General features: G+C 39.3%; 4 protein-coding genes across 6 annotated transcripts; all 4 read left to right on the forward strand.

The window, feature by feature from the left end:
* The first annotated feature begins 50 nt into the window (after positions 1–50).
* LOC110166083 (myosin-9-like) lies at positions 51–7,598 on the forward strand. The gene is made up of 26 exons (XM_055159714.1): positions 51–192; positions 267–386; positions 458–527; positions 642–802; positions 890–998; positions 1,078–1,209; positions 1,280–1,486; positions 1,562–1,699; positions 1,778–1,901; positions 1,985–2,156; positions 2,604–2,816; positions 2,895–3,039; positions 3,263–3,469; positions 3,569–3,673; positions 4,150–4,302; positions 4,376–4,624; positions 4,705–4,917; positions 5,022–5,234; positions 5,307–5,468; positions 5,549–5,677; positions 5,742–5,830; positions 5,926–6,049; positions 6,163–6,371; positions 6,447–6,555; positions 6,627–6,799; positions 6,883–7,598. The coding sequence occupies exons 3-26, from the start codon at positions 498–500 to the stop codon at positions 6,986–6,988; spliced, it is 3,672 nt and encodes a 1,223-aa protein (XP_055015689.1). The 5' UTR covers positions 51–192; positions 267–386; positions 458–497; the 3' UTR covers positions 6,989–7,598.
* Positions 7,599–7,771: 173 nt separating this feature from the next.
* LOC110166241 (mitochondrial glycine transporter B-like) lies at positions 7,772–13,298 on the forward strand. 3 transcript variants are annotated; one of them, XM_055159715.1, is made up of 8 exons: positions 7,772–8,304; positions 8,581–8,705; positions 9,849–9,973; positions 10,312–10,396; positions 10,510–10,689; positions 11,546–11,714; positions 11,789–11,952; positions 12,052–13,298. In XM_055159715.1, exons 2-8 carry the CDS (start codon positions 8,691–8,693, stop codon positions 12,172–12,174), a joined length of 861 nt encoding a protein of 286 aa, XP_055015690.1. In that variant the 5' UTR covers positions 7,772–8,304; positions 8,581–8,690; the 3' UTR covers positions 12,175–13,298. The 3 variants fall into 3 exon arrangements, with proteins under 3 accessions (XP_055015690.1, XP_055015691.1, XP_020787128.1); XM_055159716.1 differs by having other exon boundaries at positions 10,350–10,396; XM_020931469.2 differs by having other exon boundaries at positions 8,627–8,705.
* Positions 13,299–13,818: 520 nt separating this feature from the next.
* On the forward strand, positions 13,819–20,133 carry ift56 (intraflagellar transport 56). Its single transcript, XM_020931285.2, has 18 exons — positions 13,819–14,093; positions 14,171–14,308; positions 14,546–14,638; positions 14,737–14,851; positions 14,953–15,002; positions 15,159–15,304; positions 17,377–17,548; positions 17,623–17,697; positions 17,771–17,873; positions 18,013–18,068; positions 18,144–18,197; positions 18,280–18,343; positions 18,425–18,513; positions 18,751–18,834; positions 18,931–19,000; positions 19,389–19,495; positions 19,584–19,717; positions 19,821–20,133. Exons 1-18 carry the CDS (start codon positions 14,091–14,093, stop codon positions 19,933–19,935), a joined length of 1,668 nt encoding a protein of 555 aa, XP_020786944.1. The 5' UTR covers positions 13,819–14,090; the 3' UTR covers positions 19,936–20,133.
* Positions 20,134–20,820: 687 nt separating this feature from the next.
* Positions 20,821–24,542, forward strand: LOC129410823 (ubinuclein-1-like). The gene is made up of 4 exons (XM_055159717.1): positions 20,821–21,389; positions 23,089–23,199; positions 23,567–23,668; positions 24,369–24,542. Exons 1-4 carry the CDS (start codon positions 21,102–21,104, stop codon positions 24,501–24,503), a joined length of 636 nt encoding a protein of 211 aa, XP_055015692.1. The 5' UTR covers positions 20,821–21,101; the 3' UTR covers positions 24,504–24,542.
* Positions 24,543–25,000: the final 458 nt, after the last annotated feature.

Here is a 25,000-nt window from a genome sequence, read left to right on the forward strand (position 1 = left end):
GTGGATCGTATTGTCGGCTTGGATAAGGTTGCAGGAATGTCAGATTCTATGCATGGTGCATTCAAAACACGCAAAGGCATGTTTCGCACTGTGGGCCAGTTGTACAAGGAGCAACTGGGTAACCTGATGGCAACACTGAGGAACACAAACCCCAATTTTGTCCGTTGCATCATCCCCAACCACGAGAAAAAAGTAAACATTCAAAACTAATTTACAATGTTAAACTTTTGGACTTTGGACAGTTATTCATTTGTGTTGGTCCCTAGGCTGGTAAACTGGATCCTCACCTGGTTCTGGACCAGCTGCTGTAATGGAGTCCTGGAGGGAATCCGAATCTGCAGACAGGGCTTCCCCAACCGCATTGTCTTCCAGGAGTTCAGACAGAGGTAATACTGGGATTATAAAATGCTTAATTTTTGTTCAAAGCAAAGAATGTCCCTGCATCTCTATGTTTCAGATATGAAATCCTCACTCCTAATGCAATTCCAAAGGGCTTCATGGATGGGAAACAGGCTTGTGTACTGATGGTATGTGTATACAGATTTTGTGCTTATTTATTTTTAGTTATGAATTTAGTTCTTTCAAGATCGATAATATCTTCTAGTTTACTCAATTATAAAGGAATATATTTGCTCTTTTAGATCAAAGCTCTTGAACTGGACCCTAACTTGTACCGCATTGGCCAAAGTAAAGTATTTTTCCGAGCTGGAGTCCTGGCCCATCTGGAGGAGGAGAGAGACATGAAGATCACTGATGTTATCATCAGTTTTCAGGCCTGGTGCAGAGGATATGTGGCTCGCAAGTATGTCAGACCAAGACAACTGAAATGAGTTAATTAATACATTTAGTACTGGCTTATAATCACTCATTGTTCTGCATTTAATTTTAGAGCTTTTGCCAAAAGACAACAACAGCTTACTGCCATGAAAGTTATCCAAAGAAACTGTGCCGCCTATCTCAAACTCAGAAACTGGCAATGGTGGAGGCTATTCACAAAGGTAAACATGAGCAATGTTAGCAATGTGCATGTAGCCATACAGTAAGTCTCCTAATGTGTACCATATATTTTTTACACAGGTGAAGCCATTGCTTCAGGTGTCCCGGCAGGAAGAGGAGATGCTGGCCAAAGAGGAGGAGTTGTCTAAAATAAAGGAGAAGCAGATTCAGGCCGAGCAGCTGGTGGAGGAACTAGAGGCAAAGCAGAAGCAGGTACGAGCTCCTCTCTCCAGGAACGACTTTGGACATGATGTGGTTCTGATGGTTTGGTCCTCTCTTACAGCTAAGTGCGGAAAAGTTGGCTCTGCAAGAGCAGCTCCAGGCTGAGACAGAGCTTTGTGCAGAGGCTGAGGAGATGAGGGCTCGACTGGCCAACCGAAAACAGGAGCTGGAGGAAATCCTGCATGATCTAGAGTCCCGTTTGGAGGAGGAAGAGGAGAGGGTCACCCAACTGAACACGGAGCGGAAGAAGATGCAGCAGAACATCAATGTCAGTGAAGTCTGAGAAACAAGAGACAACTTGTATTCATGATGTAATCTGTTCTTCTGATTTGTTATTTTACAGGAACTAGAGCAGCAGCTGGATGAGGAGGAGGCTGTAAGGCAGAAGCTTCAGATGGAAAAGATGACAACAGACGCTAAACTGAAGAAGATAGAGGAAGACGTCATGGTGCTTGATGACCAGAACAACAAACTCTCCAAGGTCTGATTCAGATTTCTCTTTTGGATTACAATACAGCTTCTATTCTATTAAATAACTCTTTCCTTTTTGAATTCTTAGGAAAAGAAACTGTTGGAGGACCGTATTTCAGAGTTTACAACAAACTTGGCTGAAGAGGAAGAGAAATCTAAAAGTTTACAAAAACTCAAGAATAAACATGAGGCTATGATCACAGAGTTGGAGGGTATGACTTTGCTCTTTATTTGTTCCTTTTATATATTTTTGCTCCAAAATTTGCATTATAACCCATCTTTTTTTAAATATCAGATCGTCTGCGGAAGGAAGAAAAACAGCGTCAGGAATTGGAGAAAAATCGGCGCAAATTGGAGGGAGACTCCTCAGAGCTTCATGACCAGATTGCAGACCTGCAGGCTCAGATAGCCGAGCTCCGAGACCAGCTCGCCAAGAAAGAGGAGGAACTTCTGGCTGCTTTATCCAGGTAATAATTATAGTATTGTTTTAGTTTGCATTAATTTGTTATCAGGCTTGTATTTGAAATTCTGGTTTTGACCCAAATTGTTCCTACAAGACCAAAATAACCCAACAACAACAATGCATACAGAGTACTACTATCAAGCTAGTGTCTTACGCGTAACCTGTATAAAAAAAAGTGGACTAAGCAAGTGTGGCATTACCCATAGCGTTCAGCGTCACTCAAATGAAGAAAGCGATGTGAACGGTTACAGGGATGATTTTGGAGCCAGACTCTATATTATGAATAGGATTTTTTCAGTTCAGCAGTTATAGAGAGGGGCCACAATATTCTAATGCAAGTGAATGGGAGCCAGGGTTCAGATCTAGTTACTGCCTCATATAAAGTTAGTCACATGTTTTAATAGTAATAATGATAGTAATTGTAATCATATTATAATTATTTTGTTTTCAGGATAGAGGAAGAGGCTGCAGCCAAAAACACAGCCCAGAAGAAGATTCGTGAGTTGGAGGCGCAGATCTCTGAGCTGCAGGAGGACCTGGAGCTGGAGAGACAGGCACGGTCTAAGGCTGAGAAACACCGCAGAGACCTGGGAGAAGAACTGGAGGCCCTGAAAACTGAACTAGAAGATACACTGGACTCCACTGCAGCTCAACAAGAACTCAGGTTAAAGCTTACCCGGCCTTTTGTGGTACTGCTCAAGAAATGCACAAGACTGAAATATAGTGTTCTGTCCGTCTATAGATCTAAACGTGAGACTGAAGTCGCACAGCTTAAAAAGACCTTGGAAGAAGAGGCTAAAATCCATGAACAACAGATGGCTGAGATGAGACACAAACACAACCAGGCTTTTGAAGAACTGAATGAGCAGTTGGAACAGGCTAAAAGGGTAATGTTCAGGTTTTTACATTAAGGCTGCATCACTCGTTCTGGTTTGGCCCTGGTTTTAGTCAGCACACCAGTACAGAAATCAAAAGTTGTACCATTTCTTTAAAATAATGTGAAATCTAAACGAGCAGTGCAAATTACTTAGTATTCTCAACATAAAACTTTTGTCACTTATAAAAATTGCATGGACAGTACAATAATATGTATGATATTTGTTCCTACAGAATAAGGTGTCTGTGGAGAAGGCTAAGCACGCATTGGAGAGTGAGTGGAACGAGTTACAGATCGAGCTGAAGAATCTGACTCAAAGTAAAGGAGACTCAGAGCACCGCCGCAAAAAGGCCGAAGCTCAGGTCCAGGAGTTGCAGGTCAAATTTGGAGAGAGTGAGAAACAGAGGCACGACATGTCTGACAAAATGAGCAAGATGCAGGTGTGAAATGAGTTTAAACGTTAGATGTAAAAATTATGGAATTCTTTAATGAAAACATGTCTTGAACTTGATGATAATACATGTTTTTTCTTTCTTTAGTCTGAACTCGAAAATGCAAACACGCTCTTGTCTGAAGCAGAGGGCAAGAACATAAAATACAGCAAAGATGTGTCTTCACTGGAGTCTCAACTTTCAGACACACAGGTATTTACTACATGTTGGGTTTGCTTGCTTTTTGGAGACATTATATTTACTTGGATTCTAAAACTAAATCCTAATTCTAACCTATTTAATCTATATTTGAACTTTAAACCATAAAGTTTGTCTTTTAATTATAAAGGATTTTCATAATGGGGACCTCATTTTCGTCCCCATAAAGAGGCAGATCCCCATGAGTGTGTGTATTATACACATATACAACATCTGATTATAATCTGACTTCTGGACCTTTAAGATCATTTAAATGACTACTCACGTCAAATTGTGCAATCAGAGGAACCATGATCAGAAAGAGATGAAATGATTTAGTTTTCATGTAATTTTAATAGTATTATGACTCCAAAAATGTCTTCATAATCAGATCCAACCACAGCCAGTGAAATGCAATGTGCTGAATGGATAAAATTGTTTTTTTTTTATTTTTTTGTTTTGTTTTTTTCTTCAATCTCATGGGAATGTAGGAGCTGCTTCAAGAAGAGACTCGTCAGAAGCTGGCTTTGTCGACTAAACTCAGGCAAATGGAGGATGAACAGAACAATCTGAGGGAGATGATTGAGGAGGAGGAAGAGAGCAAGAGAAATGTGGAGAAGCAGGTGTCCACTCTCCAGGCACAGGTAGGACACAAGTTGAATGACTTTCAAACTCTTCACTTAACACAAAAACAATACTGACCATACATGTGTTCAGTTGGCAGACATGAAGAAGAAGCTTGAGTTGGAGGTCTCATCTTTGGAGGGGGCTGAGGAGGGACGCAAGAAACTCCAGCGAGATATGGACAGTCTAATGCTACAGTTGGAGGAGAAGACTTCGGCCTACGACAAACTGGAAAAGACAAAGAATCGACTCCAACAGGAGCTTGAGGACCATATGGTGGACCAGGACAACCTGAGGCAGATCGTGTCTAACCTGGAGAGGAAGCAGAAGAAATTTGATCAGGTATTTTTTGCTTGTTGCTGGATGTAGTCAATGCAGTGAAAGAGGTGTTTCTCTAAATATTGTTAAACCAAATATTCCAGATGCTGGCAGAGGAGAAGGCGATCTCCTCTCAGTACGCTGAGGAAAGGGACAAGGCTGAGGCTGAAGCCAGGGAGAAAGACACCCGAGCTCTGACTCTGGCCCGTGAGCTGGAGACCATGAGCGACCTGAAGGCTGAGCTGGAGCGCACCAATAAGACTCTTAAAGCTGAGATGGAGGACCTGGTCTCTTCCAAGGATGATGTTGGCAAGAGTGTAAGAGAATAAACAGTGCAGACTGCTTTGCATTATACCATTTCCTACATGGACATTTCAAATAACTAGTTGGCATGAATGAACCCACTGATGCGTTCCTGCAGGTTCATGAGTTGGAGCGCTCTAAACGAGCCATGGAGCAGCAGCTGGAGGAGATGCGGGTGCAGCTGGAGGAGCTGGAGGATGAGCTCCAGGCCACAGAGGACGCCAAACTGCGTCTGGAGGTGAACATGCAGGCCATGAAGGCCCAGTTTGACAGGGACCTCCAGGCCAGAGATGAGCAGGGAGAGGAGAGAAGGAAACAACTTGTCAAACAGGTAATGTAATAACTGGTCATGAAGGTACTGAGTAAACTGGATTATATTTCAGTATTTTTAAAACTTGATTAGGTGCGTGAGATGGAGGTGGAGCTGGAAGAGGAGCGTCGTCAGCGCAGCCTAGCCCTTTCATCCAAAAAGAAATTAGAGCTGGATTTGGCAGATCTTGAAATCCAGATTGATGCTGCTAATAAGGCCAGGGATGAAGCACTGAAACAACTGAAAAAGCTGCAGGTACAGTAGCCAACAAATGACTTACATAAAAGTAAAGTATAAGGCATTTCCACACTACAGTCTATGACTTTACTGCACAGGCACAAATGAAAGACGCAATGAGAGAAGTGGATGAGTTGCGTTTTGCCCGAGATGAAGCAGTTGCTTCAGCCAAAGAGACTGAAAAGAAACTCAAGACCATGGAAGCAGATGCCTTACATTACCAAGAGGTATGTTACCACTATAAATGAAGTTACTGCACTTTATAGTAATGCTGTTATTAATTTTCTCTAGGACCTGGCTACAGCAGAGAGAATGAAAAGACAGGTTATGACTGAAAGAGATGAGCTGCAAGAAGAGATCACCAGCACCAATGCAAAGAAGTATGAGCCAACAGAATACAATTAATGTACTTTTACTCAGACATGAAAGCAATGAAATGTGCTTTTTAAACTTTCTTATTTTACTATTTTTCTAGTTCCTCTTTGACGGATGAAAAGAGGCGCCTGGAGGCTCGTATTGCTCAACTGGAAGAAGAGATGGAGGAAGAACAGCTCAACACAGAGATGGTCAATGATCGCCTGAAGAGGAGCACACTACAGGTACATGTCAATCACTGAGCACTACCAAAATATTATTCTTTATCTGCCCATCTGCATAAACGTGATGTTTGTACCATACTTAATGATACAACAATCCTCTGTTACGTCATCAGACTGAACAGTTGACTACAGAGCTATCGGCAGAGCGCAGCAATTCTCAGCGCATTGAGGGGGCTCGTTCTCAGCTCGATCGCCAAAACAAGGAGCTGAAGCTGAAGCTACAGGAACTTGAGGGGACAATCAAGTCTAAATACAAGTCAAGCATTGCAATCCTAGAGTCCAAGATCGCCCAACTGGAGGAGCAACTTGACACAGAGTCCAAGTAAGTGTCTGTATCAGTGGATATACTAAAAATATTGAATTGACATGTCATAAAATGTTTGCTGTTTTATTTCAGGGAACGTCAGCAGGCCTCAAGACTGGTCAGGCGTACTGAGAAGAAACTCAAAGAAACTCTGTTGCAGGTTGATGATGAAAGACGTAACACCGAACAATACAAAGACCAGGTTAAACCCAAAATCTGCAAGTAGGTTTACAGTGTTGTTGAACTAATTACTGAAGGCGTTTCTCTTTTCAGTTGGATAAGTCAAACAGCCGTATGCGGCAGCTCAAACGGCAGCTGGAGGAGTCCGAGGAAGAGCTAACTCGGGCCAATGCTTATCGCAGGAAGCTGCAGAGAGAGTTGGACGATGCCACTGAGTCGGCAGACTTGATGAACCGAGAAGTGAGCACTCTCAAAAGCAAGCTCAGGTAAATCAAATTACGGTTTGTTTTTCATGCATTATGGAATATTGTTTTAAATTCAATTTATTTGAAAATATTTTGTTTTAAAGACGTGGAGACCTGCCTTTCAATGTGCGGCGTTCCACAAATCGCTCAGGAATGGACAGCGATGAAGATTTGGATGTGTCTGAAACACCTGAGCCTGCAGCGGAGTAAATTCCCCGGGGATAGGTTTTATTTGCCTATGTAAAAAAATATGATGTGAATGCAGAGGAAAGCTATGGAAGTTACCTGCTGGTAGATTCGTATTGATACCCATTCAACTGAAATCTAGTGTGTGTTTTCTAAGTCAAATAATCCAAACTACTTTTTCTCTCAGTTGTTTTTATCTGGTGTTTATTAGGCTACATATATTTTTGTCATTATTGGCTATTGCTATTAATTGCTAAAGAGTAAAAGACATTTTCTAATTACATCCGCAATTCAACCAGGTTTTAATGCATCTGTATCTTTTTTTATTATTATTTTTGTGCAAAACATATATATCATCATTCACAAGTTGTATTACCTCAAAAATAATGCATGTTGCCAGATATGGACTGCACAAACTGTGATGGGATTGGTAGCCAATAATGGAAAACATTTGAGTGCCACTACAAAGGTGTAAGGGTAGTTAATTTCAGTTTCAATTTCTTTATTGCTGTAGGGGGGGTGAAGGGGCACATGTATTGCTCTTAAGAATGTCAAAGAATATACATGTAAATGTATGCCAATTTTATGATCATTTTATCTAATGCCTTAAAATATAAATAAATAATGTAACCTATTTTGTGTGTAGAATTTTATTGCAAAACATTTAATATAATATGACACGTTATTATTATTGTGAGGGAAGTAAAGGTGCCATTTTCACTTTCACACAGTCACGGGACACCAGTACAGGAATAACCAGTCACCTCAGGTGCCATATACAACAGCGCCCTCTCGCGGGGATGGACAGTAAGGGATTGAAAGCCTTTTCGGATAACTCGTACTTATGCCACTTACTTAAAAAGGAAAACATATTTGTATCATTGCCATTTATATATATATATATATATATATACACACATATCTCACGTTATTAGTTAACTTGTATTACTGGCCTTACAGTGTGAGTTAGTTTTGGTGGTGCCCATCTGCGGGGCGTTCACGGACCAATGCAGAGGATGATAAGGTCACTGCTCTGGTGCTACACCCGCTGCTATCTAGATCAGTTTAGGCATCAGTTCTGGTTTAATTAGATATTTTGTCTTACAGTTTGTTCACGTGAATTGTCTTATATTATTTTTGTTCACATTTGCTTATTGTCAGTAGAATCTTCGTCACTTTACAAACTAGTGCAGGTTAAATAGCTAAGCGTCTGCGAGAGCTAGCATAGTGTAATAGTGCAGTATCCGCGTGTGTCAGCAACATATGGGACATCTGAGAAACACAACTGCAAATAATGTGGCTTTGTAACTGTGACGGGAGAGATTATTCACTGGAATTGGGTAAGTGAAGTCAAATGCAGCATTAGCAGAGGTCGGCTAGTTGAAGCTAGCTTCAGTAATGTTTTGAGATCATGGATTGTGATATGTCTGTTGGCTAATGTTATGTCATACGTCACACGCACGAGAGATCTGTCAGCATTTGGACAGTAAAAACACACATACGTGTAACGTGAAGCTAACTGATTGCTTACTTAGCACATTTAACACTATAACATGAGAAGTGATGCATCCTCTGTGGAAATGACCTCTCCTGCCATCTGCTGTTCGCCACAACAGTAGACCACCGGACTAGACCATCACATGTCCAACTCTGTAACCATAGGGTGAAGTGAAGCAGCCGAGGCACGGCAGCTGCGGAGCAGAGTGGGGGTCCACGGGGGTCGAGGATGGAGCTGACTGCGGTGAGTGCATCAGATTCAACACCTGTCCTTGTGTCCTAACGCCACCTGCAAAATGTGCGGGTTATAACCATTGACTGTGAATATAACCTAGTAATAACGCGCGAATAAGCTGCGTAGACCTCATCCTTTGATGTGCATTTTCATGCCCTGTTCTGTGAATGAGTGCAGACTTACATATGAACATTAAGATGAACTATTTGCCAGAACTGTTTAGATTTAGATGTTTTTTTTTCAAGTCAATTACACATAAAATGGTAATTATCACTATTTTCTGTTCACCTCAATATGAGTTATGGACCTACTTTAAGGCAATGGTGTATTGCTAAATTATAAGGGGTATCTTTGCACAAACCTACATTTAAAGCATGACTCATGCCAATGACAAAGATGTGGGTCAACAGGACCCTTTCTTCACTAGCGCCTGGATACAAATGTATGTGCCTGGGTTTGAAAGATAAAGATAGAACCATAGAAAAATGCAGCCTGGATTAAGCCTCTGCCTTGGCTTCAAAATGGGGGGAGGAAGACATACGCAAGAGCATGTCATTGTGGGTAGTCAGGAGAAAACGAGGGGGAGTGTGGCTGTAATAGAGGTTTATTTTGCGAAATGTCGTATGTAACAGCTGTGTTAAGGCTTGAGCAAAGTAAAAAATGGTGGAAAAGCAGGATTCTGTGAGGCAAGCACCAGATGCGAGGAAGGTAGGACACATGTTTAGTGTGTGACACATGTGAGAACAGTAGTATTTGATATTATTTGACTGAATCTGTAGTCTTGCCTGTTGACACTTATTATTTGTCTTCTATTGTGACATTTAAAATGCATTTCCAGGACATTTGTGTGCTTTTGTGCCCCCTCTCTGCCTGTTGTATATGAGGCATAAAGCTGCAGACAATATTCTCTCTTAGAGTGACATGCTTCTGCTGCCTGTGTGCACTGGCTGTCTCTGCACATCTCCATCACTGCACTGCTGGATACAGCTTCTTGCATTGTCATGCAGTCACATTTGCACATTTTTCAAATTTAGATTCTTGATCAGATATATGTTTTGTAACAAAGACAATTGAGTATAAATATGTTCTGCTTAACTCTTGAAAATAATAATCCTATAAATGTTTTTGTTTCGGACCCTCTTATGCCCTCAGGCTCACCCAGCTCTCAAAGCCTTCATGTGTGGCTCTCTCAGTGGCACCTGCTCGACGCTGCTCTTCCAGCCTTTAGATCTGGTCAAAACACGGCTACAGACTTTGCAGAAAAATGCCAAACCAGGGTGAGTGGACGTGCATAGTATTAACATTTAGAACCGTGCATGAACCTTTGCAAACAACATGCTCACTGGACAAAAAGCATGGCTGGAGAAAATTAGGCCACTTCACCAAAGAGCTACATTATAGGTCAAGTTCATACAACAGTGCTCCATCCATGAGCAGGGTTGTGTCAGCCTGTCCAATATAATTAGACACACGTTGCTGGAAAATAAGGACAAGGACACAGCATGCACATTGCACACAATTAATTTGTAAACACACATAATGTTATTATTATTACAATAATTATTATGATGAAAAGTGTATTACAAACAATAACAAGGTTTTGTCATGTTTTTAGAGCACCTAAAATTGGAATGTTTTCTGTTTTTATACAAGTAATTAAAACAGAAAAATTCTTCAGTCTCTGGAAAGGAGTTTCACCAGTAAGTCACTTGTCATTAGTAGTACTTTATTGTATATACATGTGCAATAAGTTACTGTTATTTAAATTGTTTAATTGTTGTAACTTATTGTATTGACCTTATTTTTTCCTCAGTCATTCGTGCGCTGCATTCCTGGTGTGGGCATCTATTTCAGCACTTTTTATTCTCTGAAGCAGCACTTCTTCCAGGATCGAGCACCTAACGCTGGGGAGGCTGTGCTTCTTGGAGCAGGGGCCAGATCTGTGGCTGGGGTCTGCATGCTTCCATTCACAGTCATCAAGACACGCTTCGAGGTCAGTTACACACCATTTTCTAGATAACAAGATCTAAAAAGTAAGACACATTATGCAAAAATTGCTTTTAGCCATGTTAAAAACTTCCCTCATCAAAAAATTTACCTGGAGTTGTATTTAGTTTCATTCACAGTTTCAGTATACTCTTTTGCATTAGGTCTTTTTGCTGTGAGCACCAGATCCCCAGACAGTTGAGAAACAGATCATGAACCCAGAAGTGTCCTCCATAGTTTTCAAGTCTGCATTTCTGCACTCAAACTCTTTAGACTGCATGAATATTTGAACATACTGGTCACTGTTCTTAATGGCTGTTCATTCTCATTGCTACCATTAGATGGCGTTCTTACACCTAAACAGCCAAGGGATACTCCAAAGTGTGTTTGTTTAAGTGATTGGTGGTGCACAGATTGGCATCTTCCATCAAGTGTATGCCAGGGCAGCTATGGCTACCACAACCAAGTGTGTAGTGAATGAAATACGCACAGAAGTCACCATATTGCATTTTACTACATGGCCTCTCTGTTTCAAGTTAAAAAGTATTGATACCAGTTTATTTATTCTACTTGTGGATCTTGGTATACTAGTTTTGTATTAGTATGTTTAGGTGTAATTTCTTTACAACGCTACAGCTTTCTGTAATTATTAACCCCATAAGGAATCACTTTGTGTTCTTACTCAAAATAAAGCATGTCAGATTTTCCTCCCAGTAATAAGATCGTGGGGTACTCCTTACCATGGATTTGCTCAGGTGGCATTGATAGTGGGGTCAAATGCAGCAGACAAAGCTGTACATTGTCCAGGGAGTAATTGAAGGAATTTCTGAAGTTCAAATTCTGACAGTTTATGTTTCTTTCAGAGTGGCTGCTACAACTATGGGAGTGTAGTGGGGGCCCTAAAGAGCATGTATCAGACAGAGGGAGTCAGAGCTCTGTATTCTGGGCTAACTGCGACACTGCTCAGAGATGCTCCTTTCTCTGGCATCTACGTCATGTTCTACAGTCAAACCAAGAGGTCCCTGCCTCACGGTAGATGCCCATCTCTACTATTTAAGCTCTTCCTCAATAGTAATTTCAATTGACTGGTCCTGTATTTGTCACAGAGGTGGCCTCCTCCCCTTACGCTCCTCTGGTGAACTTCAGCTGTGGGGTAATTGCTGGAGTCATGGCCTCGCTAGCCACACAACCTGCTGATGTTGTCAAGACACATATTCAAGTTAGCCCATCCCACTGGCGCACGGTGGATGCCATCCACTACATCTACACTGTGAGGGCTCATTAATGCTCTCTTTGCAAATCTGAAAACAACGGTTCAAATTTAAACTGTTCAATTTTATTATTATTATTATTATTTTTTTTTTTTTAGGAAAATGGAGTACGGGGTTTCTTCCGTGGAGCTGTCCCTAGGTCTCTTAGACGCACACTAATGGCCGCCATGGCGTGGACCGTCTATGAACAACTAATGGCTAAAATGGGTCTCAAATCCTGAGGTGTTTTCAAGAGCCAGTGCTTGTCTTAATCTGAGAGAATATAGATGCATTTTCTCAATAAAGGCCTGAGGAAGGCGCTACACTCCAAGTGAGGTCTCACGACCTAGACACCCCTGCACAACAAAAGCTAAGGTATATAAAAATATCTAAGAAGAACAGGTGGCCTGTGTGTACTGTGTGTATGTGTGTGCTTGTAAAAATGTTGTGTTAATATGTGAAATGAGTGTTGTCTGTTAAACCTTACTGTTGTGTTGGTCTGGGATCAAAGTGATGTTCTCGGCTTCTCCTCCAAACTCCCAAGTTGTTGTCAGAGAACTGTTACTCGGAGCCATTTTGTCGGTGTATACAGTGTATCAACTTGACTGAAGATTCCCAAATGTGTACATCTGGGAATGCAGTTGAGACTCCAGAATCCTGCAGTGGCATTTTTAGAAAAAGATCTGCACAGACAATCATGCTGCTGTGTAAAGGAAATAAAGGCATACACAACTGATCACAAAAAGGCCTTTTGTTAGATATTCTGAAAACTATGCTTAACTGAGTACACTCGTGTCTGCTAATTGGTGTTACATCTGATGCTTCAAACTGAATTTTAAAGGTTACATAATAGTAGTGTCAGTTTGCTGACCGCTGAATTGATTTACACAAGTTTGTTGCACTTAATACTAATTGGTAGCATTTGTGAGTCATACTCATCAGTACTGATTCAAAATTTTTATTAAGTGCAACTTTGTAAATATTTGCCAAAAATAGTGATATTTTTATCTGTACCCTTTTATTGTAGAGAAGAGACAAAAAGCTATGTAATTAAACACCACAAACAAGACCTTTTAGTTTTCATGTAAACCTATATGTGTAGGATTTACCATTTTTAAACCGTGAATTTGAATGTAATATTTTTTTTTGTTTTATGTTACGAAACTAATGTTTGTCTCTGATTGTTTGTAAAACCACTCCTGCTGTTGATCTTTGTTATGACTATGTATATGGTCATTTAGTGTATTGAAGACACGTTTGTGTGTTTTATCTAAAAATGAGAAATATGCTTTTGACAGTTACGTGCACTTGTCAAAGTGATGGTAAACTGTTGTAATTAATTAAAATAAATGTATTTTGAATAAAACATTGGGTTTGGTTTTTGTCACTGAAGTAGCAGTCATTGGTTCAGCGCTTTGATTTAGTCATGCTTTTCAAGGGACAAATATTTTACAACCGAACCATAGACTGTATGGACTGAAACGTATGGGACTGAATATAGTCAATCAACCAGATAGTAGCTCATGAGCAGTGTTTCCATTCTTCATAACACGTAGACCACTCCAAATGAGTCTCACTCTCAACCCTAAAGTTACAAAAAAAAAACTATTGAATCCATGTTTTACTTGTATTCTTGTACATAAGCATGGGATATTCTGCACGAGTGTATGGGAAGACGTTGCTAGGCAACAGAGGACAAGCCAATAGTTAAAGTTAGCTGAATATAGAGAGATTCATTTCCGATCACAGCAAAAAAATATGTTTGTCTCCAAAATAAATGTCGGCTGTATCTCCAAATGTTATTGATTTGAGGCTTTTGAGGTCTTATTTTGAAAATAACATGAAGGAAGTGGTGATAATGGTTAATTTTCTCTAGAGCGGTGTGTCGCCGTGTGTCGCAGACGTCTCATCCATGGTAGCAAATCTACTCGATTCTACAGTTGTCGACATGCATTAAAAGTAGATTAATAGAATCAACGAATATTGATGCTTTAATCTTTTACAGAAGGTGTCGAGAGGTGGTTAAGTAGTCATGCTTAAAACAGTAATCTGACCAATTTTGAGCTAGCTAACGCTAAAGTGAGTTCGGGGTGTTAATAACAGAACTAAACCGTAGTCATTGTTGGTTTCTTGAACATCTTCAAACCAGGTTTTCAGAATGGTAAGATAGGAAGTATTGTAAGTGTTTCCCCAAAATTATGTTCTGAAAGAAATATCGGTGTTATTATTTCTTCATAGATCCTGTCTCGTGTAAAGCCAGCTGTAGGAGGTGAGGCACCTGAAAGCATCAGAGAGAAAAAGAACAAGACTAAGGTCCCTGCTTTAGACGATTATCTGCAACAAAGAGACTATCTCGGAGCTTTGACCCTGTTAGAGGTAAATCAACTTACCCCAGTCTAATACAGTGTCTATCCCATTATTATTATTAATCTATATATTAACTTATATAGATTAGTTATTTTGATTGTAACTTCTGATCCTTTAAACTACAAATTAATAATACATTTATAATTTAATAATCCTAATGGCATATCATTACTTATTTACGTTAACTTGCTAAGCCACAACTTTGTGCACTCATTTTGTGTTGGCATTGTGCTTCATATTTTCAAGTTCCAAAGGAGCATTGGTGAGAAAGGAGAGAATGCAGACCTCTGGATTGGCTATTGTGCCTTCCATTTGGGAGATTATAAGAGAGCCATGGAGGTAAACTGGACGTTTGTTTTAAGTAAAGACCCACTCCCTTATATGACAGTTATGCATAATTTAAACTTAATGCATTGTATTTTATTTAATTCTTATAGGAATACAAGTCCTTAACTAGGCAGGCTGACTGTCCGCTAGAGGTATGGGTCTATATGGCCTGTGCTATGTTTTTTCTGGGCCTTTATAAAGAAGCTGAAGAGGCTGCTTCCAAGGGTAGGCTTTTTAAAAAATGAGAAATACACATGAAAGTCATATTAACTAGTTTCAATGATGCCTATCATATGAACTGATTTGACTTATTTTGTCCTGTGAAGCACCTGTGTCTCCTCTGCAAAACCGGCTTCTATTCCACTTGGCTCACAAGGTTAGCGGAGTATTATTGAAAAGCCTTTAGTTGTAATTATTACACAAGTATATAAGTGGTCAAATAGTTTTAAGAACAGCTAATGAACTGCAGCTATTTTACTGCATTAAGCACATTTTTCTATATTACATTAATTGTTGCCTCTTTTGGTGGCAGTTCAATGATGAAAAAAGGCTTATGGGTTTCCATCAGAACCTAGAAGATGTCACTGAGGACCAGTTAAGCCTGGCTTCGATTCACTATATGCGTTCTCACTACCAGGAGGCTATAGATATCTATAAACGACTTCTTCTGCAGAACAGGTCTGTGCAAAATTATTGTAATGATTCAAGATGTGTGTAAAATCCCTCAGTCATCCAGACAGAATCCATGACAAAGGAGAAATTTGATTTGTCAACTGGACGAACATTTTTTGGTCTAATATGTTTTCGAAGCTCATCCAAGCTGCTTCTTCTGCTCTAGTCAGTCACTGGAGGGCGCTGCAGGGAGGAGCTAACTACACTGAAACTACTCTAAAACTAACACACCTACTTGTTTACAGTTTCTGTATGTTAGCTAGGTCTATTGAACTGCACTGGGTGTGGTCATATTAACATAATCATTTAGGGACCTAGATTGGTGCTTTCACACCTCAGGACCTGACTTCCCTATCCCTGTTGTTTTCTTAGGTTTGAGGATGGAGCTGTAAAAAGTAGACAGATCCATTTTTGTTCAGCCCTACGTTTTTGTTCAAGGTTCAAAGTCTTTCCTAACTATCCATACCCTCTCAAGCAATTTTTTTCTCTGGCTAAGATGATCTGTACCTCATTATCCTCAAAGGAGTGGCCCGTGGCTTTTAGGTGGAGATGTACGGCAGACTGTGGACCATTATTGCTCTCTTGTCTGTGTTGGTACATCCACTTGTGAAGTGGCTGTTTCGTTTCTCCAATGTAACGCTCACTGCAGTCTTCAATACTCTGAATGGAGTAGGCCACATTGCTTTGTTTGTGGCTCTGTGTTTTGTCTGTTGGGTGGACCAGTTTCTGTCTTAAAGTGTTTGTTGGTTTTAAATAGACTGGGATTTCATGTTGTCTGATAATCCTCTAGTTTTTCAGAAACACCAGCCATATAAGGAATAGTTACACCCTTTCTCCTGGGATCTGATTCTCTGTTGTCTTGTTTTTTAACTCTCTTTGTTTTGTTGAAAGCCATTTTGGATATCCAATAAGCAGAGAGAGCTTTCTTCACATGTTGTTTTTTTTTTTTTTGTCCGAATTACTCCAAATTTGTGTTGCAGTTGGTGGTGTGAATCGAAAAGCAGGTACTTGTCCAAATGTGTTGGCTTCCTGAAGACCTTTACCTGGAGTCGCCGGTCTTCTCCTATTGTTACTGCACAATCTAAGACAGCCAAAGTGTTCTCCTTGGCATCTTCACAAGTGAATGTGATGTTAGGATCTACAGCATCAATATATTCCAAATCTTGAATTTTGATTTTAGAAAAGTTATCATCAAAATAACAATACCAATGTGTGGGTGGAGTGCCTGGAAAAGAAGCCATTGTGCTCTGTTCAAATTGTTCCACATATAATTAAGCAATAATGGGAGAGACCAGTGAGCCCGTGGCAACGCTGTGGATTTGCCTGTAGAAGTTTCCTCTGAACTGAAAGCATGTGGTATTTAAACAAATTTTCAGCAGTTGGCAGATTTGGTCAGGTGAAAGTTTAGTTCCCTCTTCTAGCTTAGTATCCTACAGTAGTCTCCTCCTTGCTGCCTCCACTGCTAGTGATGTAGGGATACAAGTGCCGTACATATCCACATAAAAGCCACGGGCCACTCCTATGAGGATAGTGAGGTACAGATCTTAGCCAGAGAAAATAACTGGTTTGTGTGGGGAGTTAAAGAGGCTATTTTTGTTAAGAAAGACAATCCATCCTTGAACAGAAATGGAGGGCTCAGACATCATGTGTCTTCCATTTACAACTTCCATTTACAACTCCATCCTCAGACCTAAATCAAATCTAAGAAAACAATAGGGATAGCCAGGTCAGGGTCGAACCTGAACCTGAACGATTATGCTAATATGATTCCCCAAACTCAGTGCAGTTCAATAGACCTAACAAACAAACAGAAACTGTAAACAAGTAGGTGTGTTAGTTTCAGAGTAGTTTCAGTGTAGTTAGCTCCTCCCTGCAGGCAGATATAAGGCAGTGTCCCTAAGCATCTGATCAGAACTGAAGAAGTAGCTTAAATGAACTGAGAAATGTATCTGATGAAAAAACTTTTGTCTATTTGACAAATTTAATTTATCCTTTGCCAGAATGACTCAAGTGGCACACAAAAATAACATCAACTCATCAAGTAATTATCACAGTTGACAGTTCTACTCTTCTTTCAGGGACTTCCTGGCCCTCAAAGTCTATGTCGCTCTGTGTTACTACAAACTTGACTACTATGATGTATCTCAGGAGGTGTTGGCTGTTTACTTACAAAGTATCCCTGACTCTACCATTGCTCTCAATCTGAAAGCATGTAACCATTTTAGGCTCTATAATGGCAAAGCTGCTGAAGTATGTATCTCAAACAATACAAGTGAATGCCCTTAGCATTATTTTAACTTCTTATTATTCTCTGGTTTTCACAGGCTGAGTTAAAAAATCTCATTGACATCTCTTCCAGCTCATTTGAGTTTGCTAAGGAGCTTATTCGGCACAACCTGGTAAGCCAAAGCCCATGGAACTTGTGTATAGGGACCCACTGACATCCTCCTATTTCCTCTTTTCTCTCTGTAGGTTGTGTTTCGGGGAGGTGAGGGGGCTTTGCAGGTGTTGCCTCCTTTGATAGATGTGATCCCTGAAGCTAGACTTAACTTGGTCATTTATTACCTCCGACAAGGTAATTAGTGATTTGATTTTTTTTAATGTGTGTTATAGTGAAAAAGATATATAAAGATCCACTATGAGTGACGTCAACGTGATGTTATCTGTTACTGTTATTACAGTTCTAAATAATTCTTGAATCTTGATGGTTTCAGATGATGTCCAGGAAGCCTATAATCTCATTCAAGATCTAGTGCCAACTACACCACAGGTAATGCTTAGTTTATTTGGCCAACAAAAATCCTATTTTTTATAATTATATTTGTCTTTTCTTTCTTAATTGCAGGAGTACATTTTGAAAGGTGTTGTAAATGCGGCTCTAGGTCAAGAAATTGGATCAGTAAGTTTTTTTGTTTGTTTTTTGCTTTGAAGAGATTATGTTTTGAAGCTATTGATATGTTCATATGTATTTGTGGTTTCAGAGGGAAAATCTAAAAATTGCTCAACAGTTTTTTCAGTTGGTTGGTGGCTCAGCTAGCGAATGTGGTACACTGAATGCAAAATTAAACAATAACAATGCACTGCTTATATCAAAATGCTTCATAAAGTTAATGTTTACTTTCCTAGATACCATTCCCGGGAGGCAGTGCATGGCCTCGTGTTTTTTCCTCCTGAGACAATTTGAAGATGTGCTGGTCTATCTTAACTCAGTCAAGGTTAGTGTCGTCTTTGTACAGACCCCATGCTCTGCCTGTTTAAATATAGAAAAGTGAAGTGATTTCATCCTACGGCATATGTAAGATGGAGCTGAACAAGACGCCCACTTACAGGGTGAAGGTGTAACTGTTAAAACAAAATGATCTTTGCCAAGAACACAGTTTGCAGTGTTTATTTTGTAACACTTTTCTATGAAGCATGAGCATATTGTAATAATGTGTTGTTCTGCATTTCAGAACTACTTCTTTAATGATGATACATTCAACTTCAACTATGCACAAGCTAAAGCTGCCCTTGGCAATTACAAGGAGGCAGAAGAGGTATCATTTATGCAACACAAATGGACAAAAAATAGGATAAATAAGTTGTACTTTGATCATTAATAATAGTGCCTAACATGTGTGTACTGTCCCCAGGTATTTCTGCTGATTCAAAGTGAGAAGATAAAAAATGATTATGTCTACCTCAGCTGGCTGGCTCGCTGTTGTATGTATTAAAATTTTGTAGTCACATTTTGTAGTAAAAAGTAAAGTAAAAAGAAAATACTGTTATGTATGAAGATTTTTCAGAAAAAAATTTGTGTCAGTCACACTTTAAAGTACTGCCCTTCTTACTTCACTAGAAAAAATACAGATAGGAATGCTTTTACTTTTGTTCAGTGAGGCTGTGATCTGATTCAAATGTAACTTTTGTAGCGTCAGACCTCAGACACAGATGTAGTTTTACTTAACAATGCCAATCCTTTTTTATTAAACTTATGTTTACTCATGTTTTCCTTTAATCTGATCTCTATGAAGCCATTGTTTTCTCATTGTAAATGCATATTAAGTTGTGAAAGGTAATTATTAATGCCAGGAACATTGTTTCTTTTTAGATATAATGAACCAGAAAGGCCGACTTGCATGGGAACTCTATCTGAAAATGGGAACTTCCTCTGATTCTTTCAGTCTACTGCAGCTTATTGCCAATGACTGCTATAAGGTGAGGGCTTTCTTCATGTAGCTTTGTCATTACTGTATATAGACAGTAATAAGGTACAGTGTAAGACTGATGTAAAATGTTGTTTCAGATGGGACAGTTTTACTATGCAGCCAAAGCATTTGATGCCCTGGAGAAACTGGACCCAGGATCTAACTATTGGGAGGGCAAAAGAGGAGCATGCGTAGGTGTATTTCAGCTGATACTGGCAAACAAAGAGTCCAAGTATGTTATCATTATTAAACTAAATGCATGGTAGTATATCAGTGACACCTGTGTGAGCCTTCTGTTTAAATTAATATTGTTTTCTGTCCTATTTATTAATTAGGGAGACATTGAAAGAGATTGTGCCTCTGCTGCGCAATTCAGGAAACCCTCAGGTTGAATACATCATTCGAGCTCTGAGGAAATGGGCCAAGGAGAACAGAGTCCATCTTGCATGACAGTTATACATTTTTTACATTTTTATTTTTCAATGCTTACATGTGGAACAACTATGCTATGCATTTACTCAAAGTTCTTGAAATCAAATAAATTATATGTGTTCTAGGGTTGCTAAACTGTGCATATTTTACAATTTTATGACTGCATTTTGGATGATCAGGTTTGTACATAGTGTGTATTAAAATATATTTTCTGAATATTTTTTGTTTAAAAATGTGTTTTAAGCAGAAATAATGTATTTTATTTATTTAGATTGTATTTAAATGTATGTAAACGTATATCAGTTTAATGTACATGCATACTCTCAGAAGAGCTTTATTTCTGGAAAAAAAATACCCCACTGCTCACTAAATCATTCTGTACTAAAATTAGCCTCAAGTCAAAGCTGAAATTAAGAGTTGACCATTTTATTAAGAGCAGAACGGTGAGGATCAACAGGTGCCTCATTCTCCTTCAGTCTAAATCGGCTTTATTATTGCGTTTGGAGCTGAGCCAATCATCTGTCATTCTTTCTTCCGTTTAGGATTTGATGTTTGAGTTGGCATTGTGGAAACATGCTCTGATCAGCATTTTGTTGAATAGACTGATAGAAAGGCGTCAGTTGAGTGTTGTTTTCTATGAGAGCATGCTTCAAAGGGTGTCTGAATGCACTCATTTGCTTTTATATTCAGCAGGCTGTCCTTCTGTGGTGCACTGCCACTTTATAAAGGTCATTTTACTAGTGATAGTCTTGTTATTATCGCCTGTTGTGACAGGGGCGGGTTTAGGATCGGGGCAGACACTGATTGGTGGAGAAAAGCCCCCTGTGACATGATGCTTCCGGTCCGTACGTAGGCGCATGCGCAGTGACCCCTCTCTACTGATATTTTATTTACTCTGGAAACCCAAGATGGCTCCTGTGAATGTCTCGGTCCCATAGCAAATTGAGGATGCAAGCAGTTACCGAAAAAACAACTTTTCCCCGACCGTGGTGTCCACTGGAAAGCGATTCGTGCGTTTCGGAGGATGCCTGCACATCCATCTAAGCACTGAGGAGCCGCGGCAGCTTCGCGAAACCCTCTTTAACCCACCAATTTGGTGTAGTTTCGCGAAGTAGTAGCTCTTCTCCTCGCTGTCGCTATCTGTCCTGAGCGAGGTGCAGGCAGGCAGCAGGCAGCTCATCCAAATGGCCGAACCGAGGAAAGTGCAGTTTGTCACCCTCTCGGCCTTCGCCCCCGGATCAGGCGCGGAGTCCAGAAAACGCCGGCTGGAGGAGAATGGGGCTGGCTTCAACTTCAGCAGGACCGCGGAGGTCGATGCGGTGGCAGCGGCTGGGGCAAAAGGCAAAACCGGCGACAGGGACAAGGCTGGAGCCGAGAGAAGGGCGACGGTACGGCTGGACCTGCCTCTATCCGAGCCCGACGACCGCTCCTCGGCTGAGTTTAACTACGGAGAACTCATTCAAAACACTCAGGTAAAAGTTTCTCCGCGCTGTGGTATTTTCACAAACTGAGAAACTCTGGAGTTGATATTCCAAGTGTTGCACTGTTACAATTATGGACTTGTCATTGCTTAGTTTGGGGGGAAGTGCACCTTGTCCTTAAGTGGACTAGCGTGGTTGATACTTAGATCGGTTTTACAAGCTCCCCAGACTCAATTTGCATGAGTTAACTCATAGACTCAACAATAATAAAAAGTACGTTGTGAGTTAATAGTTCTGTTCTTTTTTTCCCCTCGATTGCTTCCTATCCGCAGTTTTAGAAAAGTCATGCAAGTGTCCCCAATCTCACTCAAAATGGTGGAGACAGGCATGACCCATAATTAACTAAATGGGAAATAAGATGATTTTTTTTTTTCTTTGATTTTTTTTTTTTTTTTTTTACACATTTTGGAAATGGTAACAGAGAAACTGTTATTTGATTGTTAGTAACATAATTTCTGCTAGTCAATGGACATAAATGGTGCTACTACATTTTAATTACTTTACTCTTTTATACCAGTTAGGCTTTTATGATTTATTGTAAAAGCTCAAACAATGACAAAATGGCACCATAAAACAGCTAACTAAACTAATCTAAAACTGCTGAAACCCATGAATAGATAAAACTAGATAAAAAAAGTACCGTTACATTTCCTCCTGTGTGATACTTGATATTTGCCAGTTGCCACTCTGCACATGTTTATTCTGTTTGATTTGCACATATAAAGCTGTGCATGTACCTGTGCCCGTTCACCTGATTTACCCAGCAACAGTCCCATCAGTGTGCTCTGTACTTTAATGCCACATGCAGTTTGACCCTCTGGCTGCACTGATGATGATGAGAGAAGTACCAGGATGTAGCATGGGCAAATGTCGTACTTACTCAGGCTCATTGGTAGTCCTATCAGGATAATTACTATATTGACAAAATTTTGAGGGGTCAGTATTTATGGTGGTATTTTTTTCTTTGTGATAGTGTGAAGATTTTTGCAATATGATTTGAGCTGTAGAAGACTGAATTATTAACTAAAAATAATTACTTAAAATTACTAATTACATAAAAGTGCACTATGTAACTTTTCTGGTGGAGAGTCAGTCAAATTTTCTCCATGGAGATGTAGATGTTTGTCTTAAATATTTGGCATTAAACCTTTTCTATCTTCATGGAGACCAGACCAAGCTACAGGTCAGATCTGGGGAGAGGCAATCCCACTCACAGTCAGAATGTTTTTCTAGGGATTTTAAAGCTATGAAACCACCTGTAATTAAACAGATACCATACATTTTTCAGTGTTATACTGTGGAACATTCCAGGCAGAGCACTGACATATCCATAGAAACAAGCAGGTGACACTCTTCACCAGAAAAGTTACATGGTGTACCTTTAAGTGTTCTGCATTCTGCTATTTTTTATATATACATCTCAACAATATTTAACGATATCTTACATTTTGGGGGGCAATTTTGCTTTATGATTTGGTTTCAATATTTTATATATTCAATATTATTAATATTTTATCGTCTATATTTATTTCAGCATTATATCACACTTCAATATGTTATATGTGATATTTTGAATTAAATTGTATTTTATAGAGCTTTATCATCCCCTTTATCAGTTTTAAAATATCTAAACAAGTTTATTTAGGATTCATGTTAAAATGTATCTTAAACTCACAATTTTTCTTTCCAGAATAAATCTTCCAGTCAGACCTCAGCTCCAGATCCCACTGACCCCTTCAATGATGACGAGCGAGAGCGACTTGAGGTTGAAGCACTCGCTAAAAAGTTTGAAAATAAATATGTAAGTTTGATTGATTTATGTTCAAGTCAGACAGATTACTGGATAAGAAAACTAATATAATTTCTGTTATTTGTGAGCAAACTAAGCATTATTTTACTCTTTTTATAATATACACAATTGTACCTAAATGTTGCTTTTATCCTCAGTGTTCGCTATCTGTAAATTTTTTTTTTTTTATTACATTTTTTTTTAAATAAGAAAAGCCAGTGAAAAGACTTAAATAAATGTCTCTTTCTGCACTCATTATCTAAACCTTCAATGAGGAGAAAATTAATTTCTAAGGCGTTGCTACTTGATGTTAAGAAGTGAGAATTTTATTTAATAATTCCAGTACAGTTTCCTAGACTATATGCGGTTCTTGTTACAGGGAAATATGGGGAAAAAGAAGAGAAAGGACAGAATGCAGGATTTGGTGGACATTGGTTTTGGCTATGATGAGACAGACCCATTCATTGACAACTCTGAAGCTGTAAGTACATAGTTTTAGTCCTCGTATTGATACTTTGCAGTTACATCACGCTGGGGGTGTATTTCTATGTATTTTTATTTTTATTTCAAATGTTCATTTGTTACCATGGTGACCCAATGTGCATATTAGCAATAACTACCAAAAATAACAACATGTTTTCAGGAGCCTGTGATCAATACGAGTGTTCACGGTCTTGTTTAGGTGTTTGATTTTCAATAAAAAAGTGAGAGTGACTAACTGAAAAACTGTAGGCTCATTCTGTCAGATTGTGTTAAAATAAACCTAAAGTCTAAGTCTTAAGTCTAACTTGACTAACAGAGCTTCAGACAGAGCAGTGCTTTCAATTAGCTTCATACCCCCAGGGAATGTTGAGGACATCAGCTTCAAAGTATCAATATTGTAGTCTTTTTTTTTTTTTTTTTTAAACAAGCAAATTATAACAGCATTTTATAGCCATGTTCTTATCTGCACTTTCTTCCAGCGAAGTAGTGAGTTCTCAAAGCAGCTGCATCTTTAATTACGCTGTTCTTGCTTTTTGTAGATTTATGCTTGTGTTCAAACATCAGATTTTTCATTCGATTTTAAAGCACTTTCACGGATGGTTACAAGCCAATTTATGAAACGATAACAAAAATAAAACACTTCTTGGGAGATCATAATCATATATTTGTCTTGACTCTTGCATTGTTTTGTTTTGCAGTATGACGAACTGGTGCCCGCCTCCCTGACCACGAAGCTTGGCGGGTTTTACATCAACACAGGCACACTGCAGTTCAGAGCAGCATCTGACTCTGAGGGAGAGGAGGACAAGGTGAGAAGAATAGGATTAAAATAACTGACATCTAAATCCATTATGTTTATTTGCCACACACTGAGGATATGAGCATGCATAACACATAAGTGACCTATATACAATTGGCCTGCTAAGACTGTACTTCTGGCTCAAAACCATTGACATGTAATAATAATAATGATAATACATTGGTTTTATATACTGCTTTTCATGGTAACTCAAAGATGTTTTACAATAGTTTAACACAAAATAAGTAGTGTGGGTTTGGGTTTTAGGCTATGAGAAAAAAGTGAGTTTTGAGCTGTTTTGTTTTTTTGTTTGTCTTCAACTGGAGCTGTGATGAATAACATTAGATTTTATTATTTTCACTTTAACACACTCAGGCCTTTGTACAAAAAGAAAAAGAGGGCAGAGTGGACACACTGAGTATGATTTCACCAGTTGCATACAGCGCTTCTGGCTCGTTCTGACCCTGACTCCAATTGACTTGCATTGGAATATTGTCAACCCTCTTTCTTTATCTGTTGTTGTGAGCCTCG

Source organism: Boleophthalmus pectinirostris, unplaced genomic scaffold (genome assembly GCF_026225935.1).
Source record: "Boleophthalmus pectinirostris isolate CB_2022bp ecotype Guang Dong unplaced genomic scaffold, ASM2622593v1 HiC_scaffold_247, whole genome shotgun sequence".
NCBI lineage: Eukaryota > Metazoa > Chordata > Actinopteri > Gobiiformes > Gobiidae > Boleophthalmus > Boleophthalmus pectinirostris.